The 18,663-nt window shown below is 50.7% G+C and overlaps 1 protein-coding gene across 1 annotated transcript; it reads right to left on the bottom strand.

The window, feature by feature from the left end:
- Positions 1 to 286: 286 nt before the first annotated feature.
- Positions 287 to 2,674, bottom strand: TP53I11 (tumor protein p53 inducible protein 11; the record flags this gene model as incomplete). Its single annotated transcript, XM_009072741.1, has 4 exons — positions 2,544 to 2,674; positions 1,425 to 1,483; positions 822 to 870; positions 287 to 383 (listed from the first exon to the last, which is right to left on the bottom strand). Coding segments are annotated over exons 1-4 (334 nt in total), but the record flags the coding sequence as incomplete, so codon positions are not given.
- Positions 2,675 to 18,663: the final 15,989 nt, after the last annotated feature.

Here is an 18,663-nt window from a genome sequence, read left to right on the forward strand (position 1 = left end):
CCTCCCGCGGCTGTGCCTGCCTCAGCCACGCGTTCCCTTCGCTGGGTCCCCGCGGTGCTCCCCAGGTGCTCAGAGCACTCCTCACCCGACCTGCACAAGCCTGAACCCCGCTAGGAAAATGCGGCGGTCGCCAAGCTTTCCAAAATACCCTCAACTATTTCTCTGCTAATAGCACATGTTCTGCTCCCCGGCCACAGCTGTCCAGCTGGGCATGGATTTGGTCCCCTCCTGTGGTTTTCACCTCCTGTCCCCTTACTCTCACAGCACGCCCCGGCGCAGCACTCACTGAGCAGGGCTCCTCCGTACAGCCGGATGGGAGTCTTGCTGCTCACCGATTCCTCCTCGAAGATGGCATCAAAGAGCTGGTCAGGGAAAGCGAGGGCCTGGCAGAGGCAAGAGGGACACTCAGCAGCCTGCACTGGCCAGGGCCACCAAAATGTGTCCTCCTGAGCAGCATCACACCTTCATGGGATGAGAGCTGCTGGCCAGGAAATTGGACATTAAGGAGGTACAAAATAAAACCAAACCAATCCCGGTGTGTCAAGCTATAGGCTGCATGGCTGGTTTCTGTGGCCGAGGCTGCCACGCCATGTGTGGGTTATGACACTGCTAATGAAAACAGACTCTGCTAAAGGGAACAAAGTGCCAGGGACATTGCTGGCAAAGCCCATCACTGAGACACAGTGAGGGCAAAGGCCTCGCAAGAGAAAGCGGTAGGAGCTGCTGGAGGCAGAGGAGGAGGATAAGTGCCAGGGACAGAGGAGTCATGCTGGGACAACCCTTTGGCTATGGTGGTGCCCAGGACCACATCCCTCACTCACCATGATGGCAACCCCAGAAAACATGACGGCGGAAACCAACTGCCAGACCCTGCATGAGAGGGAGAACAGAGGACCGTGAGCTCAGACGTCACCCCATCACTCACTTAAGCGTTTCTGACTGCCTGGTAATTTCATCTGCCTTCATCCTTCCCCCTTGCACAACAGAGGCATCCAGAAGCTTTCGATGTGAAGACTCAGCTTCCCACACCCCACAAGCACCAGCCTCAGCATGCAGAGCAGACCTGCTAGCGAGACAAACTTCCCCTCGGTCCAGCAGAGGGAGTGACCCTGCCAAGAGGACAGTGCAGAGGGGGGTCCCCACAGGACACACCATCCTGTCACAAAGGAGATCAGGAGCTCCCTCCAGGCCCACCTCACCCTTGTAGTTCCCAGCACATGCTATGGGACAAGAAACTGAGAGCCTTGGGCAGATTTATGGAGGAAGAAACAGAACTGGTCTGGTCTGGTCCCACAGCCTCCAAGAAGCCCCTGCAAGGACTCTGCTGGCATAGCTGCAGAGCTGGTGTCGGAAGCCAGAGCTCTCAGGGATGCTATGGCCAAGGGCCCTCAGATGACCCAGCTCCAGGGTGTCCAATATCTTACCTGAGCCCCAGTGGCTCCCGGACAGCAAACTTGATTTCATTTCCCAGTACTTGGCTAATCTGAAATTCAAATGAAAGGCACAAGGTGACTGAGCAGATCCTTCTCCAGTCTTTGGGCAGGATTCATCATCCCAAACCCATACACCCAATCTCATGTGGGCGTTTATGTCTAAGAGGGCTGGAAGGAGGAAGAGGACAAAGGATTCCTCTGTGTCCCCCTAGTCCCAACCAACACTTGCCAAAGGCTTCCAGCAGGAACCGCAGCCTCTGCTTCTGTCTTACTGAGATCAGTCACCTGCAGCACGGGGCAGGGGCAGCATTAGCTCTTGTCTCCTCTTACCTACGTAAGAAGGGACCTGACTCCTCGCACACACCACCTGCATGTCACATCCTGATGCAGGACAGGCATCAGCAGAGCCCTCGGGGTGTCACAGCATTTGTCCTGCTCTCATGCTCACAATGCTCAGAGCAATGCCTGACTGTGCCACCCCAAACCATGTGAATGGGCAAACCACATGGATGTGAAGGCTACACAGAGCAGCAACAGGAGAAGGTGCTGGGGGAGCTCTGCTCTGCACCCTACACGCAGGCAGAAACCAGGCAATCCCCTGGCAGCAAGTTCTCCAGAGGCCACTGGGGACAGGATTTCTGCGGGACACAGCCTTGTCCTCCAGCTCTAGTGTTTCAGTTAAACAGGTTGTTTGCAGTTCAGGCCTTTTTTGAGAGACACTGCTTAAACTGCTGCTTCAGGCCACCGACTGGTGAAGGCTGGTGGTGCCATGGTCCTGTGGCACCAGCTCTCAGCTAGCTCCTGGGTGTCTTGGCAATACAATGCCAGGAATTAATGAAGCTTGAGGGCAGAGCTCCCCTCATTACCACAAGGAGCAATCCTGGGCAGCTCCTGTGCTCTCAGCAGTCTGCATGGCCCATCACTGCTCAGATGCAGCATTGCTTGTTCCACCACAGCCTTCACCTCTCCCTTTACAGGAGTCCCATGGACCTGGGAGCCTGTTTTTGCCAAAGCAGCTGCAGAAGTTAGAGGCTAAAAATACTCCACGCCACTTCAGCTTGCCCAGCAGAAGGATCTTTCCCATCATTACTGCACACAGGCTTCACTCACCTTTGACCGATGGACCTCCCCGTCGTCATCCTCCCCGCCGACCCCCAGGATCTTGCGTGTTTTCAGCCTGCTCACCAGGTCGGTCTGGCTGTGCTTCTTCATCAGCGGCGGGGGCTGCTTGGCTGCCATGGTGGTGTCCCTGCCCCACCGAGGGGTGGCTCTGGGGTGGCACGAGGAGGGTACAGGAAGCGGCTCTGCCGTCACATGAAACTGCACCAAGTTTGGGAAAACAGCCAACCGCGGCCACGAAACCTCTGTTAGGCCAGCAGATGGCTCCTCATCACGGGGCAGGGAGCCCTGGCAATCAGGCTGGCCGCAGCTATGGGTGGCTCATCTCAGGCTGATCCTGCCGTCACCGGGATCTGGAGTGGGGAGAAAGAAACACATCAGAGCAGTACGGCTTTAGCATGGGCACTTAGGCACAAATGCTTTTGACCTACAAACCATAATCTGCTATATCCCAACGGTACCTCTTTGCCCCTTCCCAGATTAGGGAAATTAATTCCCCTAGTCTAAGCAGCATTTAAAGTCATTAAGTGATGTTTTTCCTTTTGTCTTTTCCCATGCAATACATCACGTTCTTCTGCTGCCACTTCAGGCCAAAACACAGACAAGTCCAAGATATTTATCGTGTGTCCCCTCAGATGCTGCAGCCCCTGTGCTGCACCAGAACACATAAGCCCCTGAGTAACACGAAGCCAGAGGCATGACATTCCTTCAAGATATGTTGCTTTCTGAGAAACAGAAGATGATGGCAATGAGAAACAACAAATACTATCTGGGGTAAGTAAAGACAAAGGCAACTGACAGAAGCTGTGGTGGGAAAGATAACTTATGCCTTGGTGTGGTGGTATAAAGGTAGAGCCAATGAGTCCCATGAAATCACTGTTTCATCCCACAGTCATAAAACCCTGGAAACCCTCAGTTTGGAAAGCCTTTTCTTCCAGTTTGTCCTCATTTCATCTTGGCTCAGCTGAACAAAAACATGCTTTCTATTTGCCATTTCACCCTGCCAGAGACCCACAAACAAACCCCCCAGGTACCAGGCACAGCTAATCCAGCCCAAGCAAGAGCAGCTCTGCCCCTCAGCTGAGCCTTCCCACAACTGCCCCAGGAGGAAACAATCTATGATCAGGTCTAAAGACTTCAAGAGTCTTCAGGGAATAATGAAACGAGGTGCCAGTTATTCAGGCACCGTGCATGCAAGTGTTGTCCTACTGCCTTGAGAAGTATTTCCCTCTCAAAGGAAAACCCTTCCCTGTGGTGGCTGAGCCCAGAAAGGCAAATCATGTCTGCAAGTGCCCAGGGAAACTCTAAGGCAAAGCTAAGAGGTCTCACTGGGACTCAGCCACTCAGTGCTTTGGAGGTATATTTGGATTGGTTGGTTTGGTTGTGGTTTTTTGCTCTTATTCCACTTAATAATTCAGCCCAGATTCCTGGAAAGGCAGCACAGAGCCAGATGCAGCAGTCAGGGTCTAGAAATAGTTCAGAAGTGGGACAATGGAAAATAACCACTTAGGAGGAAGGTAGGAGCTGTATACTCATGCCTACCCTTGAGCACAAGACAGGAAGCTCAAATGGTAGCTGACAGTAGAAAAATTTGAAAGATTTATCATGTCTGGAGTTTGCCGACCCAAACTGTCACAATAAATTTTGTGTACTCAAATCTAGATAATCTGCACACAAAATCCACCCCAAAGCCAGACTGATGTGACAAAAAGCAAAGCTCAACCTCTTTAATTTCCTTTACCACAGTTTTTGCAGCTTTCCCCGCTCCTGGCAGCCCCAGGATCACAAAGTTTGGATGCTGAGTGGTTTCCTACCAGAACTGCTGAGACCAGAAAAGACATGTTGCTGTGATATTTCTAGCGCAGCATTTTCTGATCAAAGCTATCCATTCCAACCACGAAGTAACATCCCTCTGGCGATGCTACTCACTCCCTCTGAGCCTCAAGAGCACTCTGAAGCCACCCCACATCCCTCATGGGGTCCAGTGCAGCCCCTGGGACATGGGGAGGACAGTCCCAAGTGAAGGGCTGACACGTGGTGCCCCAGGTATACCACAGGACCCTCACACCTCTGTGAAAGGGCTGGGTACCTATTCACTCACTCTCCCTCCCCTGATGCTTTGGTGAGGAGAAAAGCAAGTCCTTCCACAAAGACTTGATAGCTAAGGGAAAAGTCTGGCAGGAGGCCTGAGCAGCAGGATCCTACTGCCTCTTCTCAGGGATAAGAGACCTGAGGCTTTCTGGGTGTGATAGGACTTGGCATCCTGAGCGTGCTACTCATGCCAGCCTGGCACTTCTGGATCCTTTTTGGCTTCTTGCCAGGGAAAGCATTCTGCCCACACCTTCTGCTCTGGCTTCAGGATCAGAAATGGCAGTGGAAAGGAAGATGGGATGGAGGGAAAAAAAGGAGGGGGGGGGAAAAGGAAGGGAAAGGGAGAAAAAGGAAAAGAGAAAAAAATAAAGCAGAAAAAGATGGAAAATGGAAAAGAAAAAAGAAGAAGAAATGGAATGGAGAATTGCTCCTGAGGGCAGGAAGCAAAGGAAAGTGGTAGGGGTTGACAGAGGGACACCATGACTCACCAGTGAAGACTGCACTGAGCAGCTCTGTGATTACAGAGGCAGTTTTGCAACTGACCCAAGGCCAAAAGATCAAAATTTGCCTTCATCCGTTGTCTCGTCAGGGCAGGAGTCAGTGGCAATTTATCCACATCATCATTAGCACTGCTCTCCCATTAAGAGTTTCCACTAATTTGTGGTAAACCACCGGCCAAGAGCCAGGACAACACAGTCAGACACAAATGCCAATGAAACAGTCACTGAAGGCCATTCTGGTGCATAAACCACCCTCTCAGAGCACTCAGCACAGCTATGGCACAGCCCAGCAGCCACCTCAGCTCACTGCCCCCGCAGCCTGGAGACAGAGCCAGCCTGACAGCAGTGAACGTTAATGGATAAACAGCTAATCAATGCATTAGCACTAATTCAGAAGATGAGAATCTGACAACATGATACTTACATTAACGTTTCCTGACACACAGAAGACAGTTTAGAGGATGGTTTCTATTAGCCTGTGAGTTTCAAAGAGAAACCTCCACCGCCTCCTTCTCCTGCGATTCTCTCCTCCTCAATCCTTTTGCCGAGCATCCCAGGGGCTGCGCAGATCAATCACCATAAACAGGCAATTCCTACTCCCTGCCACAGTTCTCTGTGATGGGCAGTGCCTGTGTGCAGCTGAAACAGGGTGGTTTTCCTCCTAAATCCCTTTTCTTTGCAGGCTCCTTTCCGTGTCTGCTCCCTTGCTCAGCTCTTCAGCATACTGCACTCAATTTTGATAGCTACTGCTTAGTGGTGCAAAGAAACCTCACTGGTGCCACGCTAATGAGAGCTCAATCTCTCCCCACCTCCACAGCTCTTCGCCCAACATCTCTGCCTCCCTCTCAGTGTCTGGAGAGCAGAGCTCTGCAGCGTGGGAGAGAGGAGACTCAACTGCACACACACGGGTGCTGCAGCAGCCGGAGCTGCTCACCCATCGTGGGGGGTGCATGGCACTGCGAGGGGAGCTGGACCCCATCCCTGCAGGCACACGAGGTTGACTGACTACAGCTCCAGCAAGCCAATGCCAAGCTGCTGATGGGTTGTACCCTGCCTGCCTGGGAAGATGTGGCTCCCCAGGGCCCTGGGGATGTTGCCTGCTGCTAAGTTGGATGTCCTTCCTGTGGCACTGCCATCCATGGTGCAGCCTCTTACCTGACACAGCAGTGCTGCTCCAATTAATGAGGGGGCACTACAGAACTCTCACTCTGCACCTCTGATCTGGAAGCACAGGAAGAGAGAATGAACTGAAGTCAAGCCAGGACAATGAGCAAAAGGTTTATACATTAAAGTTAGACAAATGTTTGTTCAGCTCTATCATGTTCAGGCCAGGGAGAGGATTCTTGCTGTCTCTTTTAGATTTCCCAAGTCATTATGCCTGAGACAATTCAACATCTTTGATTTGTTATGCCTGAGAATTAATCAAGAAGGTGCAGTGGATGTATGTCCTTTGTAACAGCCTGCCAAGGCACTTGCCATGCCTAAGCACCTTGCACAGACCACAGTTTGAGACCCAATAGTAAGCAGGAAGCAGCAGCAGTGTCCTTTTACAACACTGGAGATCCCCTGGGAGCACCCTGGCAGCACCCAGGGGACTTCTCTGGCACAGTGGGATGTGCACATGACAGATCCACCCACCGACCTGTCCCTGGCTCTCAGACGGGGTGATGCCCACAGCGTTTCTCTTGTAGGGCCCCAGCAGCTGTAAGGCATTTGTCCAGCTCTTCTGCTGTTTCTCCAGACTGTGGCAGTTCTGTCACTTTGCTGGTGAGGACAGGACCAGGTCCATAGCAGCACCTCTGGATCCCATTCCTACTCAGCCACAGAGCCAGTGAGAAAGCCCGGCCTCTAACACATGGGCAGGGCAAAGTGGAGGGGCAGTGGAAACAAGTCAATCAAGGGTGGGATTCACAGACCTACCAAGTACCTTGGCACTTGCAAACTTTAGGCTGCGGCCTAATTAAGTGGGATCCAAGACTCCTTTTTCCTCTCCACGTATGAAGGTTCAGCTCTGCTCACTTTCACATGCATAAAATCTCTCGGTAAACAACCTCAGACACTTCAGAACTCTGAAATCCTGAGGGATGAAGCAAATCCCCTGTGTCTAACCCAACAACATGCCTGAGAGCCACAAGACATCTCTATGTATCCTATCCAAATGGCCTAACAAAAGTTTCCTTGGGAAGCCCATGGTGGAGCAGACCCTGGGCCAGCACTCCCCACGTCCTGTGTAACTACAGGCTATATTCACACTGTATTTCTGCAACTCCCAAACCTGTGGTGACCAAGCCAGCTCCCTGCCTAGATTTCTATCAGGCGTGGAGATTTAGATGATTAGGCCCTCTCTGCCACCAGCCAGCTGGGAATGAAACTTGATCAAGCCCAAAATAACCTGATGGTCAGGCAGTAAAAACAATTAGCACTCAGCCACCAGGGCAGCAGAATGCAGCTGCTGCTCCCTCTCAGTCTAGCACAGTCTGTACACCTGAGCAACAGGGATGTAACAAGTCAGGTACACAGGATTCCATTCCCACATAACCCTGACTGCGCAGAAGGCTCTTTGCAACACTAGCAGGAAATATTTCTTGCCAGAGGTTCATCCCCAACTCTGCCACAGCCCTTAAGGATCAGCTTCCTTGAGCAACTCTAACAGGCACAGGGACACTGTCCCCCCCTAGGGAACACCTACAAACCTAGGCAGTAGATCTCCTGCCCTACACACAATGAAAACGCAAAGCAAGATCCTTAGGTCAAAGGACATCTTCACAGGGTGCCTCTAGATCATATCCCACACAGAGACCCCAAACCAGCTGCCATTCACCAAGAGCCTGAGGTGCATCTGAAGCTCAGGGTGGACATGCCCCATGGCCATGCACAGCTGGATGCCCTTCAATGCTGTTTGTGAGCAGTGCAGAGCTGCCCATGGCTGCAGAGCCACCACTTGCAGGGCAGTGGCACCCAGTGCATGCCACAGCTCCAGCAATCCCAGTGCGATGGGTACAGCCAGCACCACCCCCCAGCAGGGTACACTGAGGCCTCTGCATCATGCTGGGCAGGAAAGAGTTAACTTGCCTTGCTTACTCTGTTACCACTGCAGTCAGAAAAGGACATCCCAAGTTTGCTCAGCCCTTTCCATACATCCTCCCCTCCTTCTGCTTTAGGGTTGCATCCACCATGCAGGCTCAGCCCCTGCACCCTCTTCCACACTGCTCTTCTGCAGCCCCTGGACACAGCAGCTCATGCCCCCGAGCTCCATGTGGCCATAAAAACATCCTGCCCCAAGAAGTATCACTCTCAGGGACCAATCCATAGCACCTGGGAGGTATGGCCCAGCTCCAGACGTTTATTGCCCATAGGTTTCAAATTTCCTCTTGCAGGGACTACAGGAAAGTTTCTTTCTGTCTCACAGGACTTATTATATAGCAATCAAAACTTGTAAAGTGCTCAGTTTCCACAGAATAGGAAGAAAAAGCTCTGTTGCTCTACTAGGTTCTCAAACAGGAGCTATAATTAAACACAGCAACCACACTCCTGCTAGCCCACTACCCACACCTGCAGCAACACCCCGAGCCCTCCACGCCAGCCTGGGCAGTACCTCAGGGCAGCAATGTGTTTGCCTCTGGCAGCAGCTGGGCAGCCTGTGGCATGCTGAACATGCTTGGTCAGGCACCCTGCACAGCTGTGGTGCTCAGCAGGGCACCTGGCCCCACTGCACAGGCTCCATGGGCTCCCAACACAGGTACAGACAGACTTCACCTTTTGTCCACCATGCACACACAAACACACACACACACACACACACACACACATCCCCACTGAGTGCCAGCCTGGCCAAGATACCCTTCTCAGGTAGCCCTTCCCTCGCTGCTGAGGCATGTTCTGGCTGCATATACAAAGGACAACCAGCAAGGTACAATAAGCTGCTTCAGCATCTCCCGTCTGCTTTATTTAGAGAGACGTGCACGCCCCTTCATCCTCCTCCTTCCTGCCACCGAGGCTCTTTGCCCAGCCAACCACAGCAACACAGCACCCCAAAGCTGCCCCTGCTCCTCCAAAGCCTCAGGCAGCCACTTCCAGCCTTGCCCCATGGCCTGTACCCAGCTCCTCGTTGTCTCAACAGATGGCCACAGCAAGGCAGGTTAGTTTCCCAGGGAGCTGGGAGGATGGAGAGAGGGTTACAGGACATACTAGGCTCAGGTGCTGCTTTTCTTTCAGAGCATTAAAAGAGGAGAATTCCTCTTTGATTCCCAGCTGCCTGAGACAGGTGTTGGTGGGAAACAGCTCCAGAAGTCCATCTGTCCTGCAGATGATTTCTAAAGGGAAACACTAGAAGGTAAAATGAAACCCATATGCACACAGACACACAGACAAACACACAAAACTCCAAGCAAATCAACCGTTGCTACTGAAAAAGAGCAACTAAAAAAAGCTAGGAAAGCCCTTCAACCAAACAGGGTAATGCAGGTCAGTTTTACAGAAAATCTGATGCAACTTTGCATTTCATCCCCCTGCCTCACACCTGAGGCATGACAGGCTCAAAGGAACCCTGGGCCCAGGGAGAAGCCCATTGCTGCTTACTCACAGCACTGCTGAACACTGGAGCTTCCCAGCAAAACAGAGCTTCTTAGCACCTTTTCTCCCAACAACCTCAGGTCTTCCCAGATTTTCTTTCTACTGTGCCCGCAAGCACCAGACAAGAGCCTTTCACAAATGCCCCAGAAAGTAACACCCTTTATGCCCAACAATTCCCTCCACCTCTGTCCCTTTCCAGAACTCAAAACCAAATTGCAGTTTGGGAGATTTTGTCCCCTGAGCCACACAGGAGCACAACGTCCCTCTGTATCCTGTCACTGAAAGTCATTCTTGATGGATTCTCTCCCAGAGACGATGAATTACACCTCCTGCAACATTACTTCTCTACCTGCAGTCCTGGAACTTCCCCAGGAATGCAATTTATAAATGCCATGAAATGGAAGATGAAACACAGCCGGGTCACTCCAGCATCCCAAAAGCAGATTTCCAAACCTGTTTCATGGGCAAATTTGCAGCCCCAGCCTGAGAACAGCTCCTGCAGGACACCCCAGCAGCATCAGATTCTTTTCTTCCTTTTTTTTTGTGGCAAACAAAGGGTTTCTGTCTCCACAGTCTGTCATGATATGACCAGATGTGCAGTCTGGGCACACACAATGGGGAGAAAAAAGGGCAGACGAATAAATTTGCATTAAGCAGGGAGATTGCCATTTGGCCCAGCCCGGATGTTCCCCTCCCAGGAGTGCCTCGGTATGCAAGCAGCAACGTTTGCTTCTATGACACGCAGCCCCGTAGATCAGGCCTGATATGAAATGGCCCAAGTGACTATCAGTCAACAGCTGAGCTGTCAACAACCCCATGTTACAGAGTATTTCCCACAATAGGTGGTTACATCCACATCCTTTAAGAGCACATTACTTATACAAACACATTTAATTTACAAATAATAACAAGCTATAGATTAATAAATTAAGCATATAGAAACATACAAATAAAGACACGGGCTGGTTTGTGTGGACCTACTTTGGGTCCAACTGGGTGCGGAGGACCTCTTGACTGGTTAGTAAGGAGAGCTCAGATTGCCAGCCCAGCTGAGCTGTGTGGGCATTAATTATGTTGTGGTCTCTGGGATGGGAAGAGCAGCCTGTCCCAGACTCCTCACTGGGAGTTGTCAGTGAGAGCCTTGACTCCTGTTAACCACTGACTGCCCTAGAGACTGACACCACCTGCAATCTCTCAGCCCTGAACTACCATTCCACACACCACTTAGACCCATCACTACAGCTTGGGAACACATTCTCATATCCTCCCTAAACAATTTAGAATCAACCTGGTTGTAAAAGACCTCCAAGATCATCGAGTCCAACCCCACCATGGTCACTAGCCCATGGCACTAAGTGCCACATCCAGTCTCAGCTTGAAAACCTCCAGGGATGGGGCATCCACCACCTCCCTGGGCAGCACATTCCAATGTCTGATCACTCTCTCTGGAAAAAATCTCTTCCTAATATCCAACCTAACCCTCCCCTGGCAGAGCTTGAGTCTGTGCCCTCTTGTCCTGCTGCTGGTTGCCTGGGAGAAGAGACCAACCCCCACCTGACTCCAACCTCCTGTCAGGGAGTTGCAGAGGGTGAGAAGGTCTCCCCTGAGCCTCCTCTTCTCCAGGCTGAACACCCCCAGCTCCCTCAGCCTCTCCTCATGCCACTTGTGCTCCAGTCCCTTCACCCTTCATTTGCCAATATTAAGCTCTGCTTGTTCGCACACAATTACAGCTGCAGGTTTATCACTCTCTTGTGGCTCCTTAGACACAAAATAAGCCCAGACATACTGACAGGCTCGGGAAGTTGCTTAGCAAAAGCATGATGGAGAAGTCCTCCCAACAAAACACATATTTCAACTACTTGGTAGCCTATCCCAAAGTGGCAAAAATCTCCCTCTGACACCTTAGCAGTTTCTATAGCAACAGGTTACTGTTAAAATGTTAGATGCAAAATTCCCCATGTTGGGCAAACAGGAGCTTAGGAGGACAGATTTAGAAGAGAAAAACTTCTAAATAGCTGCTGCCAGAGCTAGCACAGGCTCTGCTAATCTGTAAGTCAGTGGTAAAACTAATTCCCAGCAACCCTCAAGTTGGGCAGCACACAATGCACAGGGAGGGTCTCTGAGCACCATCCCGCAGAGTCCCCCAGGACAAGGATCCCTCCCTCCTGCGCTAAAGCACTTGGAAGTGAAACCAGTTGTGTTTAGGAGCAGAACCACAGCACAACATACAGACTAGGAAGTCTGAAAGCCAAAATATTAGATGATAGGTTTGGCACTCCTGCTGCATCCTCATGAAATCAAAACCTGGTTGTTTGAGCTCTGAGAGCTCAGTTTGCCCATCTGTATATGAAAAGTAAATCTGCCAGGCAGCAGGCAAAACATTTCAAAGGCAATGGCACTATACCCCACCAGGGCTAACGGCTGCTCGTGGTGCCTCGTGCTGCTGCGGAAGGCTGAGAACTCCCATGCAGCACTTGGCCCACTGCACACAAAGTATTAGAGGCAGAAATGCCCTTCCTGGCCTGAGTAACAACCAGCTTAGCATGACATCAGTTGTGTCTGCCTTCATTCCCTGCTGGTGGGAGAAAGCACTGTGGAAACCTCAGGGTGCACCTCACATCAATACTGCCCTCACACACACCACAAACTCTCGGAAGATTCGCCTGGTCAGACTAAACTCATGCATAAAATCAAAGCAGCCACAGCTCAATGCAGAGCTGCACAGGGCAGGGAGGGAGAGGGGAGCTCCCAGCACTCCCCAAAAGTGACTACATTTGCCAGTGTGGCTCTCAAGTCAGAGTCCTGAAGAACCCAGAGGCTTTCCCCACAAGTGCTGCACACAGCCCCCAGGAGCTCACACCAACCTGACTTTACTTTTCTGTGCTGCTGAGTCAGGGGAAAACGCTTTGTGCCCACGTACACACACACAAGCACACGTGTGTGTGTATGCACATGTTTGTTTATGCATGAGCTGTCAAGCCCCAAATTATGCACAGATCAACAAGGCTCTCTGAATTCCCCGACTGTGAAGTGCATGACATTTAATCTCAGCCTTCCTTTTGGATTTCATAATGTGCATTATCAGCAGTGGCTATTCAGCACACAAGTACTCTTTAGAAAGCTTTCATCAGAAAAAGGAACCAATAGAAAGGAGATTGAAAGAGACAATGCCTCTGATGCATGACAGGTTCTCCAGCTGCCACAAAAGGCCAGTGTATGTGTGCTGCAAGGACCATGCACAGAGCAGTGTGCCTCCAGCCCAGAATAAAAGCATTCCACGGGCAGGAAGAGTGGGGTTTGGAAACATCAACTATAGCATGAACCTGTATGTCTCCTCACCTCCCCCTTTTTGGCTCCCTGGGAAAGAGGCAGGGCAAGCCATCCTCCAGAGGGGTCTATTTTAGGACAGGATGCATCACCTCCTGCAATGGTTTACCTCTTTCCATGCACCATGGAAGGAGCCTAGAAGATGAACAAGCCTAGGTTTTTGATGGCTCTTATATGAACAGGCAAAATTCTTGATCCTCACAGCCGGCTTTTCACTGCCTAATCCTGGGAAAACACTACCACTTTCGCCTGTTTCAGAACATGGAGTCACATTTTGGGATTATAAAGAAATAGACAAACATGTGCAAGGCAAGGGAGTCCTTCTCTTCTGCTGAGTGTGGAGATGCTATGTCCTAAGCAACTTGTATTAGCCACAGAGGACCCACACCAGCCAAGGAACTAAAGCAAGATTTTTCTTTTTATGGCAGCGAGAAGACAAAGGGTCTTGAACAGCCTTGGACAGGGAATGGCTGAGAGGAACTGACAGGTCCCACACTCAAGGAGTTCTCTCCCCATCTTGCCTGGCACATGTGAGAGAAGTCTTAGGAAAGTAAGGACAAAAATAGTACTGACAAGTCCTTCTCCCCACCTTTGACTCCTCTACCCAGGGACAAGGAGGCCACAGAGACATTCAGGAAGCCAAGTGGTAGCAGCACCAGCACTGACAGATTGAGGTCTCAAGTAACCATGGAAAACACAGCATTGCCAGATGTCCCATCTCTATTATCAAGGGGTTTTTAAGGACCATTCCTCCTTTCTACAGTTTTAAGTCTCAGACCCTTGGATACAAGAAGTTCCAGCAACATCAGGATCATCCATCACCAGTGTGTGTGTGTATCCACACATTGTACTTTGCTACTTTGCATGTATATATATACACACATCTCTCTCAGCAAATGCATAGCACAGCCTCCTGCTCAGAACAGCTCATGGCACAGAAGTGTCAGGTTTTAGTCAACACCTTCCCCGTTACTTTGCCTGTAACGTCATTCCCATGCAGCAGTGGCTCTGGGGTTGCACACTGGCCTCATCTACCCCATGCTCTTTGCAGGCACCAGTGACAGGCACTCAGTTTGCATGTTGATGTGATGCAGGGAATAAATTGGCTGGAGGGGAAAAGCTCAACTGCTTTATTATCCCTCCATCCATAAACCCTCAATGCAGTCTACTTGTCCAGAGATTTAAACAGAGGATGTTGACACGGCTCACGGAAGGGACTGGTAGAACTCCTGATGCACAGCAGCTGAGGTTTTTGCCAGTAAACAAGGCAAGACTTCACTCCAAGGAGCAAAGAGCTGCAGTGGGCAGGGCAGGAGGGCGGGAAGATGCACTACAGGTGCCTGCTGTTCAGAACCACACCAGATCTGCAGCCAGCAGAGACTCCACCAGCAATGCCGATGTGAAAGGCAGCTAAATTTTATTCTCACTTACAATGAAAACAACCTGGGAATGCACAGACAGATGGTATAAATTCTTCAGTCCTGTTCAGTGTAACCTCTGATTCCTGGCAGATTTCCACTTTCTGTAGAGCAATGTTTGGGCACTCTTTATTGCTATTAAACAGCTTCTAGAGAAACTTTTTTTCCTAGGCCACAAATAAAATGTCGGTGAAAAGCCAATACCACCCAGCTCCCCTGGCCTCACTATTGCACTTTTTGAGTTTCCCCTCTGCAAGGAGGCAGTTTACGTTTCTACCTCCTCACAACACACCAAAGATTTGCTGTAAATGACATGCCAGGCAGCTAAACTTACATTGCCAACAGAACAATTAGGAAGGACTTAAAACTCCGGACCTCTAAGATAAGCTGTTTCTTCAGAAAATGGGGTGCTTCCTAGAGCCATTCCTAGAGCAACACAGCCCCCATTTCCACAACACAGTCCTTCCCAAGGGCTCCATACAACACCCAGGCCATGGCCAAGCCATTGCCCACATGTCTGTCACAGCTGTGCACCACCACGGCACAGCGGAGCAGTGAGGCCGCTGCCCAGTTGGGTGCATGTTGTGCACAGCTAGGCAGGGCCAGCCAGCCAGAAAGACTGGATTAAAGGCACCTTCTGGGCCATCAGGAAGGTTGGGAAGCATGACTGACCTCAGGAAACTGCCTGCTCTTTGTCACAGCCATCTGCATCTACAGCAGCCCTAGCTGTAAGCCCAGAAAGAAACTGCAATGTCCAACAAGGGCTCAGCAGAGGGATTCCTGGAATGAGCTCCAACAGCTGGAAGAGCTTCTCAGGTCTTTCCATGGCCCCAAACATCCAAGACCAGAGGTTTGTGTGCCACTCCTAATAGGGTACCACTAAAACAAGTGCTTCTGCTGCCATCGTGGGTTACAGAGTGAATGTACTCAGACAAAAACACTGTCTGAGTCACCCATGGAGTTTCCTGAAGACTTGTGGGTTTTCCGTGTAGGGCTCTTGTTTGGCTGCTGACATGGCCCCAAACTGCTTACTTGCTCAATCCAGACAGGATACAGCTGAAAACAAGAGGGCTGCGAGCCTTTGTGTGCTGCTCGGCCTGCACCTGCCCCTCTGGGCTGGGCAGGCAGTGCTGCTGCTGCCTGATTTCAATGAGAAAAGGAGGGAGCTCTCGCTGGCCTGCAAGCAGCTGCAGAGGGGACTACGTCCTAATTTCCCTATGAAATATTATCTGACACTCCTCTGTGTGCATCTTCCACTACATCGACTCATACTGCTAACAGCACTTCCCAGAAGAGCAGACTACCAAACCACTGGTTTAGTTCTAACTGCTTTTCTGCCCGTGCTCTCCTCAGCACCTTTGATTTAGATGATCTTAATCCAAATCCCTAAAAAAACTTCTAGAAAGCTCTGCCACAACAGTCCCTATGCTCAGGCCTCTGATTTTGGCCCCCTAATTTCATAAAGTGAGCACGTGGTTTCTGACCACCACCACCAGCAGCAGAGGCTGCTCACCCTTAGCACTAAACCCAGCTACAGTCGCTTTGATCATTTCCCTGTTTTGGTGACATCTGTCTCCTCCCCAGAGCCACAGTGGCTGTCACTGTAAAGCTGGACTAGAGCTTCCTTGTAGGCTCTGGGTCCTTGGCTTTGCCCTGTGAGATGAGCTGGATAATGGTCCAGTGTAGGTCTGGTATAGTTGAGTCAGGTACAGCCTAGGCAAGGATTTCCCCATCAAAACCAATGCACCATATATGCTCATTAAGTTGCTATTTTGCATACTGAGGAATGGAAAGACATGTACAGATTTAGCTAACTGAAACATGCACTCTTCACACAGGAAGGGGATGACAGACTTGTGCACACTGTGAAACCCAGAAGGAAGGTTTGTCACTGGGGTTTACCAGAGCCCTGGAAGGCAAGACCCTGTGCATCTCTGAGCCTCATCTTCTCCATCTGTCATCTGGGGACAGACACAGAAACCAGCACCAGAGATGGGCACTGAAACATGCCAAGATGCATTAACCCTTGCACATGACACAGAGCTTCACAAACAGATGAAACCCAAGAAGGCCAAAAAGTCATTTATCATTTCCCTCCATGTCTGAATCATTGAAACTGTCTTTGGTTATAGCTGGATTTCTTTGTTAACATCTTTTAGCATCTTGAACAAGAACTCTTCAAACATGGAGTGAACTCATGCTAGCCTACAATCTCCAGGACAGAACCTAACTCTCATTTTCCAAGGGAAGACAGAAAGCAATGTGAACAGGGAACACCTGGTCACCTCTTAAGAGTTGTTTTTCCTGGTCTGGAAAAAGTCCCAATGTATTTGGGGGCCAGCATTGGGTCTTTTCCTCCTGAGAGTTGTTTTCACATTCCTACGTCAAAAAAGTACAAAATCCAGAAGATCTACTTTCTATAAATAATGTCCCAATAGTGCCAAGGTCACCAAGCCATTCCCTCTGGCACCAGGCCAGAGGCAGAACATAAACAATCTCAACATCTTTCTGGTTCACGTGCGCTTTTTTCCTGTGCCAAGGGAAAGCTTGAAACCAAAAACCACAGCGCTAAGAAGGCAGACACCCCCACTTCATGCACAGATGAGCCCCTAGCTCCAGCCAGGCCAACACGTAGCCTCCTGGGCAGCCTGGTAGGAAAGCAGCCCCTCCTGCCTGTGTCACAGGGACAGACCGTGTTCTAACAGCACTTAGCAGTTCCCATTAGAAATTTGGGTACTTACTGGATGAGGACCAAGCACACACTTAGCAAGGAACATTGCCATGATCCAAACAGCTCAAAGTGATGCTTCTAACCAGCATGTGGTACCATCCCTCCCAGCCCCTACTATTCAACATGTTGACCTTCGGAGAGCGGCAGGACAAGTGCAGCTGCAGATGTATTCCAGGCATTTTGCACGCTTCAGCACTCGATGCTCATTGAGAACAATAGAAGAGCATTTGCCTTTGGATCAGGCCCCAGCCTCCAAGCAGCTCCAAATGGACCTAAAACCTCAGGGCAGGGTATATCTGTGGTTTGTTCTCCCACAGATCAGTGGTGACCCCAAGCCTCACCTTGATGTACATCTCTGGAGATGCTCTTGTGCTCACATCTCTACAATAACTCCTCCTCACTACAAGGCCTGCAAGCAGAAGGGATCAATTTCTCTTGAGACTGTATAGCAGACATCACCTTGTCAACCTCCTGTTTGGGACAACCACCTGCTCAGGGAAGAGCTCCCTTGACATTGCTCTGCACTGCAGTCAAAGAACAAGAGCACACAGACACATTCTAAAGCAATCAAGTCCCACTTTTCCCAGCTGCCATGGGCATCCAGCTCCTCTCTGCCGAGGGCACCAGTGTGCATGTACCAGGAGTGTTTATGCAACCCAGCTGAGCTGTGGTAAGGGCAAGTTGAGGTGCCTTCATGCTGAGCCTTAGGAGCTTGTTTGTTTTTGATTTTCGCCAACACATTTCTAAGAAAACTTCTTCCCCAGGGGTCTCCCCTGCTTGAAACCTAACAGCTATTTGTTTAAAAATCATTTTCCTCATCCACAGGCCATGAATGTCATTATTCAGCAGACTCTGCTTTAGTGCAGATAGAGTTACCGTACAAGTTATTTATGCCAAGTCCAGAATAGCCAGTGATCTTGCATACTCTGTAGTTTCTCATGGCTCAGCTGTGCTGCTGGTAGCCCTAATGTCAACAAGGCTTTGGTTTGGTGATTAAACGGTACCTGTTTAATCACTTGCAGCTCAGGCTTTGCTGGCCCTGACCCCCAGGCAGTTGCACAAGGGGCAGGGACATTGCTCAGGTAAGGGAAAGGCTCGGTGGACTCTAACTCCAAGCAGTGCTGAGGCAGGCACTAAGGTGCTGCTTCTTGCCCAGCCTGGTTTGCTCAGTCAGAGCTGTGCTCAGCCGGAAAGCGTAAGAGCTGCTGCTGCTGCTGCTGAAGACAGAGCAGTGCACCTGCTCAGCTGGGACAGCCAGACCCTGCAAATGGCAGGGCAGACATCTCAGCACCCACGAAGGTGTGAATGTTCAGGCAGGGATGCAGAGCCCACTGAGAGCTGGATCACCTCACCTTCCCCTCTGGGGTGGCAGGGGCTCTGCCTCAGCTCCCTCCTGCTTTGTCGCTCTCTCACCCCATCCCTCTCCCTCCATCCCCAGCACAAGTACCACCCCAATCACCACAGCTAAGCTC

This window comes from Acanthisitta chloris, unplaced genomic scaffold (assembly GCF_000695815.1).
Source record: "Acanthisitta chloris isolate BGI_N310 unplaced genomic scaffold, ASM69581v1 scaffold25334, whole genome shotgun sequence".
NCBI classification, from domain to species: domain Eukaryota; kingdom Metazoa; phylum Chordata; class Aves; order Passeriformes; family Acanthisittidae; genus Acanthisitta; species Acanthisitta chloris.